At 49.5% G+C, this 18,661-nt stretch overlaps 1 protein-coding gene across 2 annotated transcripts in view; it reads left to right on the top strand.

Moving 5' to 3' along the window:
- Window positions 1-18,661, top strand: part of POP1 (POP1 ribonuclease P/MRP subunit) — a 74,434-nt gene that overhangs the window by 13,113 nt on the left and 42,660 nt on the right. For both annotated transcript variants that reach the window (XM_075353083.1, XM_075353082.1), the window contains exons 4-8: window positions 4,394-4,569; window positions 5,113-5,361; window positions 6,192-6,279; window positions 7,278-7,465; window positions 13,999-14,255. In XM_075353083.1, coding sequence (XP_075209198.1) covers window positions 4,394-4,569; window positions 5,113-5,361; window positions 6,192-6,279; window positions 7,278-7,465; window positions 13,999-14,255 — 958 coding nt within the window. The remainder of the gene's footprint in view (window positions 1-4,393; window positions 4,570-5,112; window positions 5,362-6,191; window positions 6,280-7,277; window positions 7,466-13,998; window positions 14,256-18,661) is intronic.

Here is an 18,661-nt window from a genome sequence, read left to right as displayed (position 1 = left end):
TGGAGCCCGCCGCGCACGGTGCTCATGAAAATCCTGCATTACAGAGATAGGGACATAATTTTGAGAGCTGCAAGGAATATTCTGAATCTGCCTGTGGATGGCCAGAAAGTATCTCTTTTCCCTGACTACTCGGCGGAAATCCAGAAAAAGCGGGTGCAATTCATGGACATTAAACACAGATTACGTCAGTTGTAGATGCCTATTCTATACTCTACCCTGTGAGACTTACTGGTGGCAATGAACTGTACACTCTACTGTGAGTCCCCAAAAGACGCCCTTGGCTGGTTGGACAAGATCAACCTCCTGTTTTGTTTTTTCTATTATATATATTTTTTTTTTTTTTTTTTTTTTTATTCTTAAATAAAATCTTGCCTTATTTCCGAGTGTATGGGAATGGTCGCTCCTTTGAGACTCTGTTGTGGGAGCCGGACATTCTACGGTGGGATGTGTTGTGGACTGCCTCACAGTTAAGATATTTGAACAGGGATGGCGGTCTTCTATATAAATGTGTGTATATGTATTATATTGCATAGTTATGAAAAGCTATTGCTATTGAGCCCCTGGCTGTGGCACTGAGGGCATCAAGGGTTTTGCAGGTGCAGGGTTTCTCCCAAGTCATTTGACTGAAAAAGTCGCAGATGATATGTTATTGTTCATAAACAATTGGCCAAACTCTCTATAGGAGGCAATTTCAGTCACTGATTCTTTTGTGGAGCTGTTGGGGCTGACCATCAATTGGGATAAGTCCTCCTTGATGACATTGCTGCTCCTCAGGGTCTTGTAGGGCAGCTAAAGTTGGCCTCATTTGAATACCTAGGTATCTGGGTCTGCGAGAAGGTAACAGAGTTTGAGAAATTAAATATTACACCACTCATAAACAAGTTTCAACAAAAAAAACAAAGACCAGTGCAAACTGCCACTGTCAGTAATTGGGAGGGCTAATCTAATAAAAATGATCCTTCTGCTGCAGGCCCTATATCTATTACACAATGCGCCAGTTTGGTTACCTCAGCGTATATTTCATAAGATCAACAATATCTTCAGAGAGTTGATATGGAAAAGGGGAGTGCCACGGATAAACTTGCAGACCCTACAATTAATCAGAGGCCTACAAGGAAAAGAACATAGTAGCTACAGTCAAATATGGCTGAGGTTCAAAGAGGGGGGTTGTTTTGCTGTAAAATCCAATGGGGGGGACGACTGGCAATCAAAAACCCATTTCTATATTACCTAGTGGCACCGTTAAAACACTTTAAGAACTGTGAGGGAGAAGGTGTGGGAACCTCGTCCTCATCGGTGGCAATGATACGACATGACTGCTGAAGTGGATTGGGGGGGGGGGGGGTGTTTAAGAGCCTCTACCCTGCTGTACCATACAATCAGGGAGATAGGGAAAAGGTGAAGGGGATATTAAAGGTCAGGGTGGTCACTAAATATTCACTCATCTGTGGGAACTTGAACCTCCCTGAGCTCAAGAAACTGCAAGGATTTGAACCATGGCAACAAAAAGGACTTAAAAAGTTACAGCAATTATACAATGAGGGGGGACTCGAGACGCTTGGATAAGAATTTATTCCTAATAGTAAGTTCTTCCAGTACTTGCAACTTGGCACGCTTGTGAGATGCAGTCTAGAGCTGTGAGCTGGTCATTGGTGGATCGTACCCACTTACTGGATATTTCGGTGGCAGGTAGAGACACAAATGGGGCAATCTCTTGGTACTACATGTATTTCCAAGAGGCTAAAGGCAAGATGGAGACCTATTGCCTTAGAGAAAAATGGCAGAGGGACGTGGGTCCTGTTTCTACAGATGTTTGGGAGGAAATGGTCCAAAATATTCTGCTACTGTCGGTAAGCGAGTTGCACAGACTATCTCAGCTATTTCTCGTACATGAGTTGTACAGAACCCCGGCATTTTTGTTTAGGATAGGGGTCAGTCCAGACTCATGTTGCTGGAAATGTGGAGTGCCAGATGCGGACCTGATACATCTTATGTGGAACTGCCCGTGTCTATGGAGGTATTGGACAGCTGTGCTTCCTCTTATAGACTCTGTATACGACTGTCAGGTTGATAGAAGTCCTCTGACGTGTATGCTTGGGTATACTGCAGACCTTCCTTGTAACGCGGTGTTCCTGCATTCAGTGCTCTGTTGCAGGCACGTGCTCTGACTCACCGCTGCGGCTGGATCCTTCCATGCTGCCCAGCGTCTTTGCTTCTCCTCTACATGGGTTCCCCCACCCACCCCATCTCCCAGAGTCTGTTTGTTCATCACAACATCTCCGGGAGTCCTCGCGCCACTGCCCCTCTTCTAGGGCCAGTACACCACTCCCAGGAAGTGCCTCCCAGCTTGTTACTAAGAGGCACTCTGTGTTTAGGGCATGCTCACATGAGGAGTTGCCTGATCAATGCCTTAGCTTAGATAGCTGGAGTACTTGACACTGACTTTTTAGTTGTAAGGTCCCCTTGTCTGTCTTGTCCATTCAGTCCTGTTGCTTCCGTGCCTATCAGTCCTGTCCGGTCTGTACCTGTGTCCCTGCCTCTCCGTCCCTCCAGCCTTAGCTATCCTGGTGGCCCTTGCAAAACCAGAGACTGTGAGCCTGTCTGTCCCGGCCATGTCTTCAGCCTCAGCTACCTCGGTGGCTCACGCCATACCAGAGACTGTGCTCGCCCTGGACATGCCATCTGCCTCTGCTACCCTCATGGTCCCTGTTTACACTCGAGACTCAGTTCTGTCTGCCCTTGCCCTTGGGGTCAGCTACCACAGTCCCGATCCCTGCCCTTGGGGTCAGCTACCACAGTCCCGATCCCTGCCCTCGGGGTAGCACCTGGCGTCCACCTCTGGGTAGGCGCTTAGTCAAGGCCCTCCAACTGAAAGGGTGGGTCCACTTTTTGCCACAGTACCATTCTCAGCGGTGAGCGTCACATTCTTACTCAGGAGAGCCATAAGATAGCTTTAGAACAAATACTGTATCAGGTGCGAAAGACTACAGCGTCTCACTGGAAACACACATCAGTTCCGGGTGTCAATGAATTAATTGCTAATGTACTAGAAAAGTGTGTGTATCAGAAAAGGGGCATATAGGAAATTTGAAGATCTTTGGGCTCTCTGGTTGGATGCACCAAATTTGGCACAGACAACCTTGACATGGGCTAGAGCGCTGCTTATTCTAACTTATTCTATCTTACTGTGGAGTAGAAATTCAGGATGGGAATTGAAGACCTGATGCGTTCCAAGAATATTTAAGGAATGAGGATGAGTAGTTGTTGCTAACAACCCAAACTGATGGTCAGGAGTGTTGGATTCTGAACTTTGCCTTGGTGTAAATGTTAATATTTATGAAATTTAATATCTGCTTTGGTTATTCGATCCTCTGGATTCAGGGGGAGGGAAGGGAATGTTTTGGCTACGTGTGTGTGTGTGTGTGTGTGTGTGTGTGTGTGTGTGTGTGTGTGTAAAATTGCTCAATTAAAATTTGGATTAAAAAAACCCCACTTCTGCCCTATAAACTACAGTAAATCCTATTAATAGACTTTCTTTAACATGCAAGCAGAAGTTAATCACTATGATGTAGAAAATTCTTGACCAGATCCCTCTTGAATTAGACTCTTAAGCAGTGTAGTCACTTACATTTCAGGATTCACAAATTTGGTCTATAGTTTAATATTGAAAAAACTGACCGTGCGTCTTTTAAGACAGTTGTGAACCGGTGCATACTGAACATGAAACCTACTCTAACAAATAAACAACTGCACTCTGAAACGCTAAGGTCTGCAAACAGTAAATACAAATAAATGTAAAAATTGACACTTCGCTCCAAAAAAAACCCCAAACCAGTTCTATGTGACCCCAGCAGCCAGCGTCAAGGCACATTTCTTATGTAGGATACCTACCCAAATGCCTCTATCCGGGCTGAAAAGACTACAATTTTATGGGTGAATAGGAACCTGCAAATTGGCAATTCCTGGGAGTTGCTGGCCTCGCATATAAAACTGTTTTTTGTTTTTTTTTATGCGTGAAGAATCTCAATTTTTAAATTAATTTCCATAGCAGTAGTACATGTCCAAATTGCTGTATTCATGCATACCTTTTAATGTTTCAGAGTGCAGGTGTTTGGTAGCGTATGTTTTATGTTCAGTATGCACCTGTTCACACTTGTCTGTCAGGAAGTGTCATCTGTTTCATTTTATAGCAACTATAGGCCAAATTTGTGAATCCTGAAATGTAAATGACCCTACAATGCTTAACAGTCTAATTCAAGAGGGATCAGGCTAATAACTGTCTACATCCTAGTAATTATCTTCTACTTGTATGTTTTTGTTTTTTTTTTGTTTTTTTTTTGTTGATACTTTAGTTTATGTCCTTTTTAATAACACTCGGCATTTTATTCTCAAGCCACGATGTTTGCACAGGCCCGTGCCGCAGAAATAAATGCCATGCTGAAGGCTGTCTCTCAGAAATCTTCCAACTCCCTGGTATTTCAGTCTTTACCTAGACACATGCGGAGGCGAGCCATGGGGCACAACATTAAACGATTGCCAAGAAGACTGCGTGAGATTGCAAAAAAAGAAGTAAGTCATTTAATTGCCGGCCTTGGACTTTCCCCTCTGCACATGTAGGGCTGTGTTTTTGGCCTTGCATGTCTTACCATCAATTTGCAGACTTTTGTCGTGTAGGTAAAATCTTGTTGCCATCGTGGCAGTAAAATGTAGCAGGTTTCAAGATACTAAGCAGATTTGGTAAACTTTACTTCTCTTGTAGCAGCCATAAAAATAGCCGCTCTGTTTAATTTCTCTTTTGTTGCTTCCAAAACTGAAGTATTTTTTATGTATTTATTATGCTATTTCTTATATAGCGCCATCATATTATTCCTCCGTGCCTTAGAGACGTGATCATCACTGTCCTCATCAATGCTCACAATACATATTCCCTATAGGAATGTCTTTGGATGGTGGGAGGAAACCCCCTAAAAACAGGGGATGAACATATAATCTCCTTGAAGATGTTGTCCTTGGTGGGATTTGAACACAGGACCACAGTGCTGCAAAACAATCGTGCTAACCACTGAGCTCCAAAAATGAAAAATGTTTACTTTTGTTTTGTGTATATTTTAGATGGAGAAAACGGTGCACCAGAAGAAAGAACAGTCAAAAAGCAAATGTCGTAAGGCACTTAGACGCCATGGAAATCTTCAGTTGGAATTTAATCGAAGGCAAAGGAAGAACATCTGGCTGGAGACCCACATTTGGCATACAAAGCGCTTTCACATGTTGAAGAAGTGGGGTTACTGCTTGGCAGACCGGCCTACAATGAAGAGTTACAGAGCGTGCTACCGTGCCCAGTCTAATCACTGCCTTCTCCAGGTTAGGGTCTTATTAGCTCATTACTAAGGGGGTGGAAACACTGGGGCATGGCGGCGCTACCACATTGTGTTAGCAGTCAACCACTGTCATGGTGGTTGGTCTCCCGTTAGATATTGTTGGTATCTTTTAGAGGAACAACATCATAGTTTGTGGAGGTGGCCTGAGCTATAGCTTGTTTGTTTAAACGTAGTAATAAGAATATCTGTGTTTGTAAATAATCAAAATATAGATGTAGTTGCATAATTATCTGTCTGTCTATGTAGCCATCGCATAGACCCATAATATAATTCTAAGCTGTATAGTCATGAAGGGGTTAACCAAAGATTATGAAGCCAGAATGTGAAACTGCAAAGTCTTATCAGAAGATTCACACAGAATGTATAACAGAGATGTGTTTCATAACATGCTGGGAGAAATTGGGGAGTGGAATCCTCCCTAGACTGTGTGTTGTGTGGTTTGTTTTTTTTTGTTTTTTTTTTTAGTTTCAAGGTTATTGATGCATACTGTATAATTGAATCTATCCAATACACACGAGGTTCAGTTGGTGACGCTGACTCAAAGAGAACACGTCTCATGTGTTCATTGTCTGATTCATTAATATCGGCACTGATATACAGCACCGCTCTCTGGATACTCTGTATGAGGACTCCATTAGCAGTCTTACCCAAATTTCTCCCTTGACAAGTTGGTCAGTTGCCTGACTGGTTTCTTCACCCTAATAGCTTATTGGACTTCCCTTAATCTGAAGTAAATGCGTGTTTGTGTTTTGTTTAGTATTTTTTTTTTACATGTTGGTGATCTGTCTTACATGACGTTTGTTCTCTTTCCAGGATCTGTCGCACTATTGCTGTGTGGAGTTATTGGGCAAAGAGGAGGATCTCGTGAAGGCGCTGTCAAGACTTTGCAGTGTAGATTCAGGTATTAATAAGATTTTAACTATCCATTAGTGCTCTGAAAATGTGTTAACAAAATCTTTGACCTTCTGCAGTGCAAATAATAAAGTAGTAGCAATGTTAATATACTCGTCAAGTACTTTTAAACATTGAAGGAACCTTAAGATGCTCTTCAAAATGTTATTCTCAAGTTTGGAAGTTAACCCTTATTCATGGGATAGAGGATAGCTTCTTATTGCTGGTCATCTGAAAACTGAGAGTCTGGTAAAAACCAACTAGCGGTACCATTAATTCGGCTGTGCTCATGATTGACCAGCATTCCATTCACACAGGGTTCTACAGAACTCCGGTTCTTGGGATCAGTGGGGGTCACAGTGGTCTGTTCCCATTGATCAGGAAGTTCCTTTTACGTCTGTTGTTATTGTATTGTTGGGGTATAACCTGGGGAAACATGTCTAAAGTTCAGACATTCACCATAGTCATCATTGTTCAAATCTCTGATCGTATGTTTGGCCAATATGCGTTGAGATCACACAACGCCAACTGTACTGAAAAGCTAAGGTAATTGTCCTTTTCATTACAATACAATACACGGGAAAAGCAGATTTGGTTTTGATTGAAGTCTATGCCAATCGTATCCAGTTGCGCATATCTGGTCATCTCTTCGGTGGGACACTTGGTGATTGTAAACTCCTATTTGTAGAGTTTCCTGGTCCAACATCCAACTCAATCCTGTGTGGCAGCCGGACCAGAAGCAGGTTCACTTCTGCACTCTCAATCCTCTTTCCGGCACATTCTAGGCCCCTCTATTCCTTACTAGGCTTCATATGACCTCCTGATCTTATAGTGGCCTAGAAAATGTCATAGGCACTTGACCTCTAATGCTGGACAGAGGATTGTCAGTGTATTAAAGACCACACTGGCCCCAGACCGGGGTAGTTTTAGTAGTGTTTGCTCAATTCTTCTTATTACCCTTGTCTCTGGAGAGCTTATTTTGCATCATTAATGTTTTGTTGTGCCTAGGTCCAACTTTTATGGCTGCCCCTTGTATATCTGGGAGGCGGCAGGGCTCCCTGGTTCTCTACAGAGCTGATAAATACCCATCGGAGGCGCTTGGTCATGTTACCTTTATCTGGAAGCCCCGGAATGTTTTGGAAACCACGAGTGATGAGAGACAGCTCTGGATTTGGATGCATCCTGCCCTCAAAGCGGTAATAATGGACAACCCCCTCACTGTGTACCATGCCACTATAATAGACTAGTACCATTTATCATGGACTTAAATTACTTTTTATATTTTTTTTTCTTTTTCGCTCCTAATTGGGAGACCCAGACAGTGGGGTGTATAGCTACTGCCTCTGGAGGCCGCACAAAGAACTACACTTAAAAGTGTAAGGCCCCTCCCCTTCTGGCTATACACCCTCCCGTAGGAGTACGGGTTCCTCAGTTTTAGCTTTGTGCGCAGGAGGTCAGACACGCACGCATAGCTCCATTGTTTTTAGTCAGCAGCAGCTGCTGACTATGTCGGATGGAAGAAAAGAGGGTCTATACAGACTCCCAGCATGCTCCCTTCTCACCCCACTGTATGTCGGAGGTGTTTGTAAGGTTGAGGTACCCATTGCGGGTACGGCGGCAGGAGCCCACATGCTGATTCCTTCCCCATCCCTTTTTACAAGGCTCTGGGTGAAGTGGGATTTACCGGTCTCCAGGCACTGAGACCGTGCTCCATCTACAGCCCCTGGAGAAGATGCTGGATGGAGCGGAGTACATCAGGGACATGGCCCTGCTTCCTCAAGGTACTCTGTGTCCCCGTGTATTGGGCGCTCACACCGCAGCATGCTGGGTGTTGTAGTGCGCCGGGGGACATCAGCGCTGCGGCGCTTGTGCCATGGCCTCATTCAGCTTCGCTGAAGCAGGCACACTTATTGGAATCGGTCGCGCCGGCCGCTGGGACTGCGGCGCGGCTGGCACTTGTAGTGCGCCGGGGACTTCAGCGCGGCCTGCGCTTTTCCGGCGGCCGCGCTGATAACTAGAGTCCCCGGCTTTTGCGGCCTGCTTCCGTTCGTTCCCGCCCCCAGACCTGCCAGTCAGGAGAGGGGCGGGACGCGGGCCACTTCTAGGAACGGTCGCGCCGGCCGCTGGGACAGCGGCGCGGCTGGCACTTGTGGTGCGCCGGGGACTTCGGCGCGGCCCGCGCTTTTACGGCGGCCGCGCTGATAACTCGAGTCCCCGGCTTTTGCGGCCTGCTTCCGTTCGTTCCCGCCCCCAGACCTGCCAGTCAGGAGAGGGGCGGGACGCTGGCCAAGGCATCAGCGCAGAGGGCTGGAGTCATTTTTACATACTCCAGCCCTCACAGTCGGCACAGAGGGGACACTGTTCCCGCACTTTTGTTTGGTAACTCCCACGGACCGCCCCTCTCCACAGACGCCGGCAGCCATTCCTGCTGAACACGCTGGGCTGCAGAGGGGAGCCGGGGAGACCCAGACAAGGGATTTTGCGCCTCTTACCCGCTATTCAGCGGGCGGTAAGCAGCCCTCAGGGCTCACCCCCTCTTGTGCCAGTACTAGTCTTAGTATTTTGTTACTACAAATACTTAGTATTACTTAGCGCTGGTCCCCCTTTGGCTATAGACTCTCTCACATTGCAGAGAGCCAGCAGCATGTCGTCCGTAAAACGCAAGGGTGCCAAAGCACAGACATTATATGCTTCCTGCACCGCATGTGGGACTTTTCTACCGGCAGGCTCCACGGACCCCCATTGTGTGCAGTGCTCGGCCCCTGCGGCGCTTGCACAGTCGGGACCTCTGCTGGACGTGACCCAGGGTGTACCACCTGTGAATGCTGTCCAGGTGACAGGAACTGAGTTTGCAGCGTTTGCTGACAGAATGTCTCTCACTATGTCACAAATTCTGGACACATTGCGAGCTAGGCCTGTACTTCAGGCCACGGACACTGTGCAATCATTGCCCCCTGGTCCCCCTCAGCTCAATTACCAAGCTCCGGGACGGGCATCTACACCTCAGGGTGAAGACTCTGACTCGGACGATGGTCCCGGGCAGCCTAAGCGGGCTCGCTATGACGGGCCTTCACATTCATCTCAATGGTCAGGATCCCAGCGAGATGAATCTATGGGTGATGAGGCGGACGTAACTGATCAGGATTCTGATCCTGGGACCGCTCTCAATCTAGATACACCAGATGGCGACGCCATAGTTAATGATCTTATATTTAACATCAATAAGATGTTAAATATTTCCCCACCAGCTCCTCTTGTAGAGGAGTCAGCTTCGCAGCACGAGAGAATCCATTTCAGATACCCTAAGCGTACATTAAGCACTTTTCTGGACCACGCTGACTTCAGAGACGCAATCCAGAAACCCCACGCTTATCCTGAAAGACGTTTTCCTAAACGGCTTAAAGATACACGCTACCCTTTTCCCACTGAAGTGGTCAAGGGTTGGACCCAGTGTCCAAAAGTGGATCCTCCAATTTCCAGGCTTGCAGCTAGATCCTTGGTTGCAGTTGAAGATGGAGCGGCACTTAAAGATGCCACTGACAGGCAGATGGAGCTCTGGCTGAAATCCATCTATGAAGCGATTGGAGCGTCATTAGCGCCTTCTTTTGCGGCCGTATGGGCACTCCAAGCTATCACGGCCGGGCTTGCGCGAGTCGACTCAGTCACACGTGCATGTGCCCCGCAGGTAGCACCATTGACCTCGCAAATGGCGGCATTCGCGTCGTACGCGATTAATGCTGTTCTTGACGCTACAAGCCGCACGGCAGTGGCGTCAGCCAACTCCGTTGTTTTGCGTAGGGCCCTGTGGTTGAGACATTGGAAAGCAGATTCTCATTCCAAGAAGTGCTTAACCAATTTGCCTTTTTCTCGTGACCGATTGTTTGGAGAGCGTTTAGATGAAATCATCAAACACTCCAAGGGTAAGGACTCTTCCTTGCCGCAACACAGACAAAACAAACCCCAACAGAGGAGGGGTCAGTCTGGTTATCGGTCCTTTCGAGGACCGGGCAGGTCCCAATTCGCCTCGTCAAAAAAGACTCAAAAGGACCAGAGACGCTCAGATTCTTGGAGGTCTCAGTCACGCCCAAAAAGACCAGCCGGAGGAGCCGCTGCCAAGACGGCGTCCTCCTGACTTGCGGTCTCCGGTTCCCACACCCGCGGTCGGTGGGAGGCTGTCCCACTTTGGCGACATTTGGCTAGCAAGCGTCAAAGACCGTTGGGTGAGAGATATTCTGTCTCACGGGTACAGGATAGAGTTCATTTCTCGTCCGCCAACTCGTTTCTTCAGAACTTCTCCACCACCAGACCGAGCCGATGCTCTGTTGCAGGCGGTGGCCGCTCTAAAGGCGGAAGGAGTGGTGACCTCCGTCCCTCTTCAGGAACAAGGTCACGGTTTTTACTCCAATCTGTTTGTGGTCCCAAAAAAGGACGGATCGTATCGGCCCGTCCTGGATCTAAAGTTGCTCAACAGACACGTAAAAGTCAGGAGGTTCCGGATGGAATCCCTACGCTCCGTCATAGCCTCAATGTCTCAAGGAGATTTTCTAGCATCAATAGATATCAAAGATGCGTATCTCCACGTGCCGATTGCACCAGAGCATCAGCGTTACCTACGCTTCGTCATACACGACGAGCACCTACAGTTCGTAGCGTTACCTTTCGGTCTGGCAACAGCCCCCCGGGTCTTCACCAAAGTCATGGCAGCAGTAGTAGCTGTTCTGCACTCGCAGGGTCACTCGGTCATCCCGTATCTAGACGACCTGCTTATAAAGGCACCCTCTCAAGAGGCATGCCAACACAGTCTGAAGGTGGCGCTAGACACTCTCCAGACTTTCGGGTGGATTATCAACTTTCCAAAGTCTCATCTAACCCCGACCCAATCTCTGACTTATCTTGGCATGGAGTTTCATACTCTATCAGCGATAGTGAGGCTTCCACTGGACAAGCAGTGCTCGCTACAGACTGGAGTGCAATCTCTCCTTCAGAGCCAGTCGCACTCACTGAGGCGCCTCATGCATTTCCTAGGAAAGATGGTAGCAGCAATGGAGGCAGTCCCGTTCGCGCAGTTTCATCTGCGCCCTCTCCAATGGGACATTCTGCGCCAATGGGATGGGAAATCGACGTCCCTCGACAGGACTGTTTCCCTCTCTCAGACTGCCAAGGACTCTCTACGTTGGTGGCTTCTCCCCAACTCATTGTCACAGGGAAAGTCGTTCCTTCCCCCGTCCTGGGCAGTGGTCACGACGGATGCGAGCCTTTCAGGGTGGGGAGCGGTGTTTCTCCACCACAGGGCTCAGGGGACGTGGACTCAGGAAGAGTCCACCCTGCAGATCAATGTTCTAGAAATCAGAGCAATCTATCTTGCCCTGCGAGCCTTCCAACAATGGCTGGAAGGCAAGCAGATTCGGATTCAGTCGGACAATTCCACGGCGGTGGCGTACATCAACCACCAAGGGGGAACACGCAGTCGCCAAGCTTTTCAAGAAGTCCAGCGGATTTTGACAAGGGTGGAAAGCAGAGCGTCCACCATATCCGCAGTTCACATCCCAGGCGTGGAAAACTGGGAAGCAGACTTTCTCAGTCGCCAGGGCATGGACGCAGGAGAATGGTCCCTTCACCCGGACGTGTTTCAACAGATCTGTTGCCGCTGGGGGACGCCGGACGTCGATCTGATGGCGTCACGGCACAACAACAAGGTCCCAGTTTTCATGGCACGGTCTCACGATCACCGAGCGCTGGCGGCAGACGCCCTGGTTCAGGATTGGTCGCAATTCCGACTCCCCTATGTGTTCCCACCTCTAGCATTGTTACCCAGAGTTCTCCGGAAAATCAAGTCCGACTGCCATCGAGCCATACTCGTCGCTCCAGATTGGCCAAGAAGGTCGTGGTACCCGGATCTGTGGCATCTCACGGTAGGCCAACCGTGGACACTACCAAACCGTCCAGATTTGCTGTCTCAAGGGCCGTTTTTCCATCTGAATTCTGCGGCCCTGAACCTGACTGTGTGGCCATTGAGTCCTGGATCCTAGCGGCCTCAGGTTTATCTCAGGGAGTTGTTGCCACAATGCGACAAGCTAGAAAACCATCCTCAGCTAAGATCTATCACAGGACGTGGAAGATATTCTTAGCGTGGTGCTTGGCTCAAGGGTTTTCTCCCTGGCCATTTGCATTGCCAATTTTTCTTTCATTCCTGCAGTCTGGGCTGGAAAAAGGTTTGTCCCTTAGCTCGCTTAAGGGTCAAGTCTCCGCACTATCCGTATTCTTTCAGAAGCGCTTGGCACGGCTTTCTAAAGTACGCACGTTTCTCCAAGGAGTTTGTCATATCGTTCCTCCTTACAGACGGCCATTGGAACCCTGGGATCTGAACAAGGTTCTCCTTGCTCTCCAGAAGCCGCCTTTCGAGCCTTTGAAAGAGGTTCCCCTTTCTCGGCTTTCACAGAAGGTAGTTTTTCTTGTGGCGGTCACGTCTCTTCGAAGAGTGTCCGAGCTAGCGGCGTTATCTTGCAAATCTCCCTTCCTGGTGTTTCACCAAGACAAGGTAGTACTGCGTCCAATTCCAGAGTTTTCTCCCAAGGTGGTTTCCTCCTTTCATCTCAATCAGGATATCACTTTGCCATCTTTGTGTCCGCATCCAGTTCACCAATTTGAAAAGGGTTTACATCTGTTGGACCTGGTGAGAGCACTCAGGATTTACATTGCTCGCACGGCACCTCTACGCCGTTCGGATGCGCTCTTTGTCCTAGTCGCTGGTCAGCATAAGGGATCGCAAGCTTCCAAATCCACCCTGGCGCGGTGGATCAAGGAACCAATTCTTCACACATACCGTTCTGCTGGGCTTCCGGTTCCATCTGGACTAAAGGCCCATTCTACCAGAGCCGTTGGTGCGTCCTGGGCATTGCGACATCAGGCTACGGCTCAGCAAGTGTGCCAGGCGGCTACCTGGTCGAGTCTGCACACGTTTACCAAACACTATCAGGTGCATACCTACGCTTCGGCAGATGCCAGCCTAGGTAGACAGGTCCTTCAGGCGGCGGTGGCCCACCTGTAGGAAGAGGCTGTCTGACAGCCCGTTCATGTGGTATCTTTTTACCCACCCAGGGACTGCTTTTGGACGTCCCACTGTCTGGGTCTCCCAATTAGGAGCGAAAAAGAAGAAGGGAATTTTGTTTACTTACCGTAAATTCCTTTTCTTCTAGCTCCAATTGGGAGACCCAGCACCCGCCCTATTTGTTCTTAGGGTTTCGTTTTTCGGGTGCACATGTTGTTCATGTTGTTTCTTAAGTTCTCCGATCTGGTTATCGGATTGAATTTGTTTTTGAAACTGTTATTGGCTTTCCTCCTTCTTGCTTTGGTACTAAAACTGAGGAACCCGTACTCCTACGGGAGGGTGTATAGCCAGAAGGGGAGGGGCCTTACACTTTTAAGTGTAGTTCTTTGTGCGGCCTCCAGAGGCAGTAGCTATACACCCCACTGTCTGGGTCTCCCAATTGGAGCTAGAAGAAAAGGAATTTACGGTAAGTAAACAAAATTCCCTTCTTTTCCCATTGTACCTAAATTGTAACTATGAAAGAGGAGCCTTTTCAAAAGTCAGTCTTAGGAAGGACTTGTCTACTATTTGTATGCGGGAGGAACTTGAACTAATCACATGCATATAGACATTTACCAAGACAAAGCTGAAGTCTAATGCTATATTTAATATCCCCATGTGATCTTTCTTTCTTTTTGACAGGATGTCCTAAAGGAGCTCCGGCTTGTTTGTTTGTGTGAAGATCGACCTAACAACTTTGTAAGTATCTCGGGGCCGCCAGCACAACCTCCTCCAAAGGAAGAGCCACCAGCACATGTGACCGGCACAGGGAGAAAGAGGAAACTGCGGGATAAAGAAGGAGAAAAAGCTGTACCTGTGAAAAAGATCGTAGGGGATGGGACAAGGGCTACCCCTGACCCGTATTTCTGGACCTCAACAGAAACCAGCATTACTATTCGGTATGAACAAACTATTATTTATCCTGGTTTTTGCTTTTTCTTGTTCTATAATTTAAAGGGGTTGTCCACTACTACTAGGACAACCCCTTCAAATACCCATGTTTAACCTCATTAAAATAAAAAAAAATATATACTTTCCTCTTGTGCCAGCGTTCCAACAGTGTTGGCCATCACTCTCCTAGGGATCTGAGTTGTTGCGTCTAGTCAGCACTGTGGTTTCACTGTCCCTGACGTCAGATGTATAAGTGCCATATTTCTTTGTCGCTCCATTGGGAGACCCAGACAATTGGGTGTATAGCTACTGCCTCCGGAGGCCACACAAAGTATTACACTTTAAAAAGTGTAACCCCTCCCCTCTGCCTATACACCCTCCCGTGCATCACGGGCCCATCAGTTTTATGCTTTGTGTTGAAGGAGGCACACATTCACGCAAGCTCCCATCTTAGTCAGCAGCAGCTGCTGATTGTATCGGATGGAAGAAAAGAGGGCCCCCAACAGGGCCCCCGCCATGCTCCCTTCTCACCCCACTAAGTCGGCGGTGCTGTTAAGGTTGAGGTACCCATTGCGGGTACAAAGGCTGGAGCCACATGCCGTTTTTCCTTCCCCATCCCTTAGAGGCTCTGGGAGAAGTGGGATCCTAACCGGTCACCATTCACTGGCACCGGGCTCCCTCCGCAGCCCCTTGGGGAATCTGACGGACAGGAGACTGGGTATCATCAGGGACAGGCCCTGCATCTAACAGGTACTCTGTGTCCCCTTGGGGACGGTGCATGGAGCACCTGTGTCACAGACGCTGCAGCGGCTGCTGTTTTTTTGTGATGACCGGGACTACCGCGCCGACGGCGCCTGTCTGCCGGCCGCGTTATTAAATTTAGTCCCCGGCTTCTGCGGCCTAGTACCATAACTCCCGCCCCCGGGCCTGCCAGTCAGGGGTAAGGGCGGGATGGTCGACTGGACGTCGGCAGTGAGGGCTGGAGCATACTTAGGTGTCCTCCTCCCCCCTCACTGAGCACTGTGGGGCACCAGATTCCCGCACTTTTAGTCACGCCCACGGCTCCCTCCTCCCCTGAGAACTCTGGCAGCCATTTTTACAATCACTTCTGCCGGTGGAGGATTTCAGAGGCCCAGGCAGGGAATCTGGTGGACACACAACCGCTTTGGGCGGTCGGTAAGCCACACCGGTTACCAGGTGCTGGCCCCCCTAAGGTGCCGAAGTGTGTGTGTGTGTGTGTGTGTGTGTGTGTGTATATATATATATAGATAGATAGATAGATAGATAGATAGATAGATAGATAGATAGATAGATAGATAGATATTTGTATACATTTTCTCTGTTCGGCTGCATTATTTGTCTTGTGGCTATATACCCTCACTGATCACTCTCAGAGGAGACAACAGCATGTCGTCCGCAAAGAGCAAGGGTGCCAAGGCACAGGCTTATTTTGCAACCTGTACCTCTTGTGCGGCTATGTTACCTGCAGGTTCCACCTACCCTCACTGTGTGCAATGCTCGGCCCCTGTGGCACTCACTCAGCCGGAGCCTCTGGCACTGGTGGGACCCTCGGCTCAGGTAGAACCGCCGGCCTCCACTGTCCAGGTGGCAGGGACAGAGTTTGCAGTTTTGGCTGCGAAACTCTCCGAGTCGCTTTCACAATCCATGGCTCAGTCTATGGACAGATGGTCTGCTAAGATACTAGAAGCCTTGCAGTCCAGATCGGTAACACAGGCCCCGGGCACTGTGAGTTCATCGCCCCCAGGCCCCTCTCGGTCGGCGCAGCAAAGTGCTCCTGGGGTGACACCTAGGTCCCATGGGGAGGACTCCGGCACGGACCGCAGTCCCAGACCGGCTAAGCGGGCTCGTTGGGAACCTTCCCCGACATCATCACGCTGTTCGGGGTCTCAGCATGAGGACTCTCTGGAGGATGAAGCGGAGGTCGCAGCTCAGGGCTCTGATCCTGACGTTGCTCTCAATCTTGATACACCTGAAGGGGACGCCATAGTAAATGACCTTATAGCGTCCATCAACCAGGGGCTAGATCTTTCTCCCCCAACTCCACCTATAGAGGAGTCGGCTTCGCAGCAGGAGAAACACCAGTTTAGGTTTCCCAAACGTACACGGAGTGCGTTTTTCGATCACTCTAACTTCAGAGATGCTGTCCAGAAGCACAGAGCATTTCTGGACAAGCGCTTTACTAAGCGCCTTAATGACACACGTTACCCCTTCCCCCCTGACGTAGTTAAGGGTTGGGCTCAGTGTCCCAAGGTGGATCCTCCAGTCTCTAGACTGGTGGCTAGATCCGTAGTATCAGTGGCAGATGGTTCATCGCTCAAGGATGCCACTGACAGGCAAATAGAGCTCCTGATGAAATCCATCTATGAAGCCATAGGCGCGTCTTTTGCTCCGGCCTTTGCAGCCGTGTGGGCACTCCAAGCTATCTCAGCTTGTCTGTCTGAGATTAATGCGGTCACACGTACCTCTGCTCCGCAAGTTGTGTCTTTGACTTCTCAGGCGTCGGCCTTTTCGTCCTACGCCATGAACGCCGTCCTGGACTCTGCGAGCCGTACAGCGGTAGCGTCCGCCAATTCGTTGGCAGTCCGCAGGGCCATGTGGCTACGCGAATGGAAGGCAGACTCTGCTTCCAAGAAGTTCTTAACCGGTTTGCCATTTTCTGGCGACCGTTTGGCGAGCAATTGGATGAAATTATTAAACAATCCAAGGGAAAGGACTCGTCCTTACCCCAGTCCAAACCAAACAGACCTCAGCAACGAAAAATACAATCGAGGTTTCGGTCCTTTCGGCCCTCAGCCAAGTCCCGTTCCTCCACGTCCAACAGGTCAGAGAAGGGCCAGAGGAACTCCTCTGCATGGCGGTCTAAGTCACGTCCTACAAAGACCGCCGGAGGAACCGCCTCCAAGGCGGCCTCCTCATGACTTTCGGCCTCACCAAACCGCATCCTCGGTCGGTGGCAGGCTCTCCCGCTTTTGCGACGCCTGGTGGCCACATGTCCAAGACCGATGGGTGAGAGACATTCGTCCTCCGACTCGTTTCTTCAGAACATCTCCGCCCCCCGAGCGAGCCGAAGCTCTTTTTCAGGCGGTGAACACTCTGAAGGCAGAAGGAGTTGTGATCCCCGTTCCCCCTTCAAGAACGTGGTTGCGGTTTTTACTCCAACTTGTTCGTGGTGCCAAAAAAGGACGGATCATTCCGTCCCGTTCTGGACCTCAAACTGCACAACAGACACGTGAGAACCAGACGGTTCCGGATGGAATCTCTCCGCTCTGTCATCGCCTCGATGTCCCAAGGAAACTTCCTAGCATCAATCGACATCAGGGATGCTTATCTCCATGTGCCGATTGCACCAGAGCATCAACGCTTCCTGCGTTTCGCCATCGGGGACGAACACCTTCAGTTCGTGGCACTGCCTTTCGGCCCGGCGACAGCCCCACGGGTCTTCACCAAGGTCATGGCATCAGTGGTGGCGGTCCTACACTCTCAGGGCCACTCGGTGATCCCTTACTTAGACGATCTCCTAGTCAAGGCACCCTCCCGGGTGGCATGTCAACACAGCCTGACCATTGCTCTGGAGACTCTCCAGAGGTTCGGGTGGATCATCAATTTCCCAAAGTCAAAATTGACACCGACCCAATCACTGACTTACCTCGGGATGGAGTTTCATACTCTCTCAGCGATAGTGAAGCTTCCGCTGGACAAACAGCGTTCGCTGCAGACAGGGGTGCATTCTCTCCTTCGGGCCCAGTCACACCCCTTGAGGCGCCTCATGCACTTCCTAGGGAAGATGGTGGCAGCAATGGAGGCAGTTCCCTTTGCGCAGTTTCATCTGCGTCCACTTCAATGGGACATTCTCCGCAAATGGGACAGGAGGTCGACGTCCCTAGACAGGAACGTCTCTCTTTCACTGGCAGCCAAAACCTCTCTTCAGTGGTGGCTTCTTCCCACTTCTTTGTCGAAGGGAAAATCCTTCCTGCCCCCATCCTGGGCTGTGGTCACGACGGACGCGAGTCTGTCAGGGTGGGGAGCGGTCTTCCTCCACCACAGGGCTCAGGGAACCTGGACTCCGACAGAGTCCTCCCTTCAGATCAATGTTCTGGAGATAAGGGCAGTGTATCTAGCCCTAAAGACGTTCCAGCGGTGGCTGGAGGGCAGGCAGATCCGAATACAGTCGGACAACGCCACGGCGGTCACGTACATCAACCACCAGGGCGGCACACGCAGTCGTCAAGCCTTCCAAGAAGTTCGGCGGATTCTGCTGTGGGCGGAAGCCACAGCCTCCACCATCTCCGCAGTTCACATCCCGGGCATAGAAAACTGGGAAGCAGACTTTCTCAGTCGCCAGGGCATGGACGCAGGTGAATGGTCTCTTCACCCGGACGTGTTTCAAGAGATC

Source organism: Anomaloglossus baeobatrachus, chromosome 6, assembly GCF_048569485.1.
Source record: "Anomaloglossus baeobatrachus isolate aAnoBae1 chromosome 6, aAnoBae1.hap1, whole genome shotgun sequence".
NCBI lineage: Eukaryota > Metazoa > Chordata > Amphibia > Anura > Aromobatidae > Anomaloglossus > Anomaloglossus baeobatrachus.
Note: the sequence above shows the minus strand (reverse complement) of the source record. Positions and strands in the feature narration are given on the sequence as shown.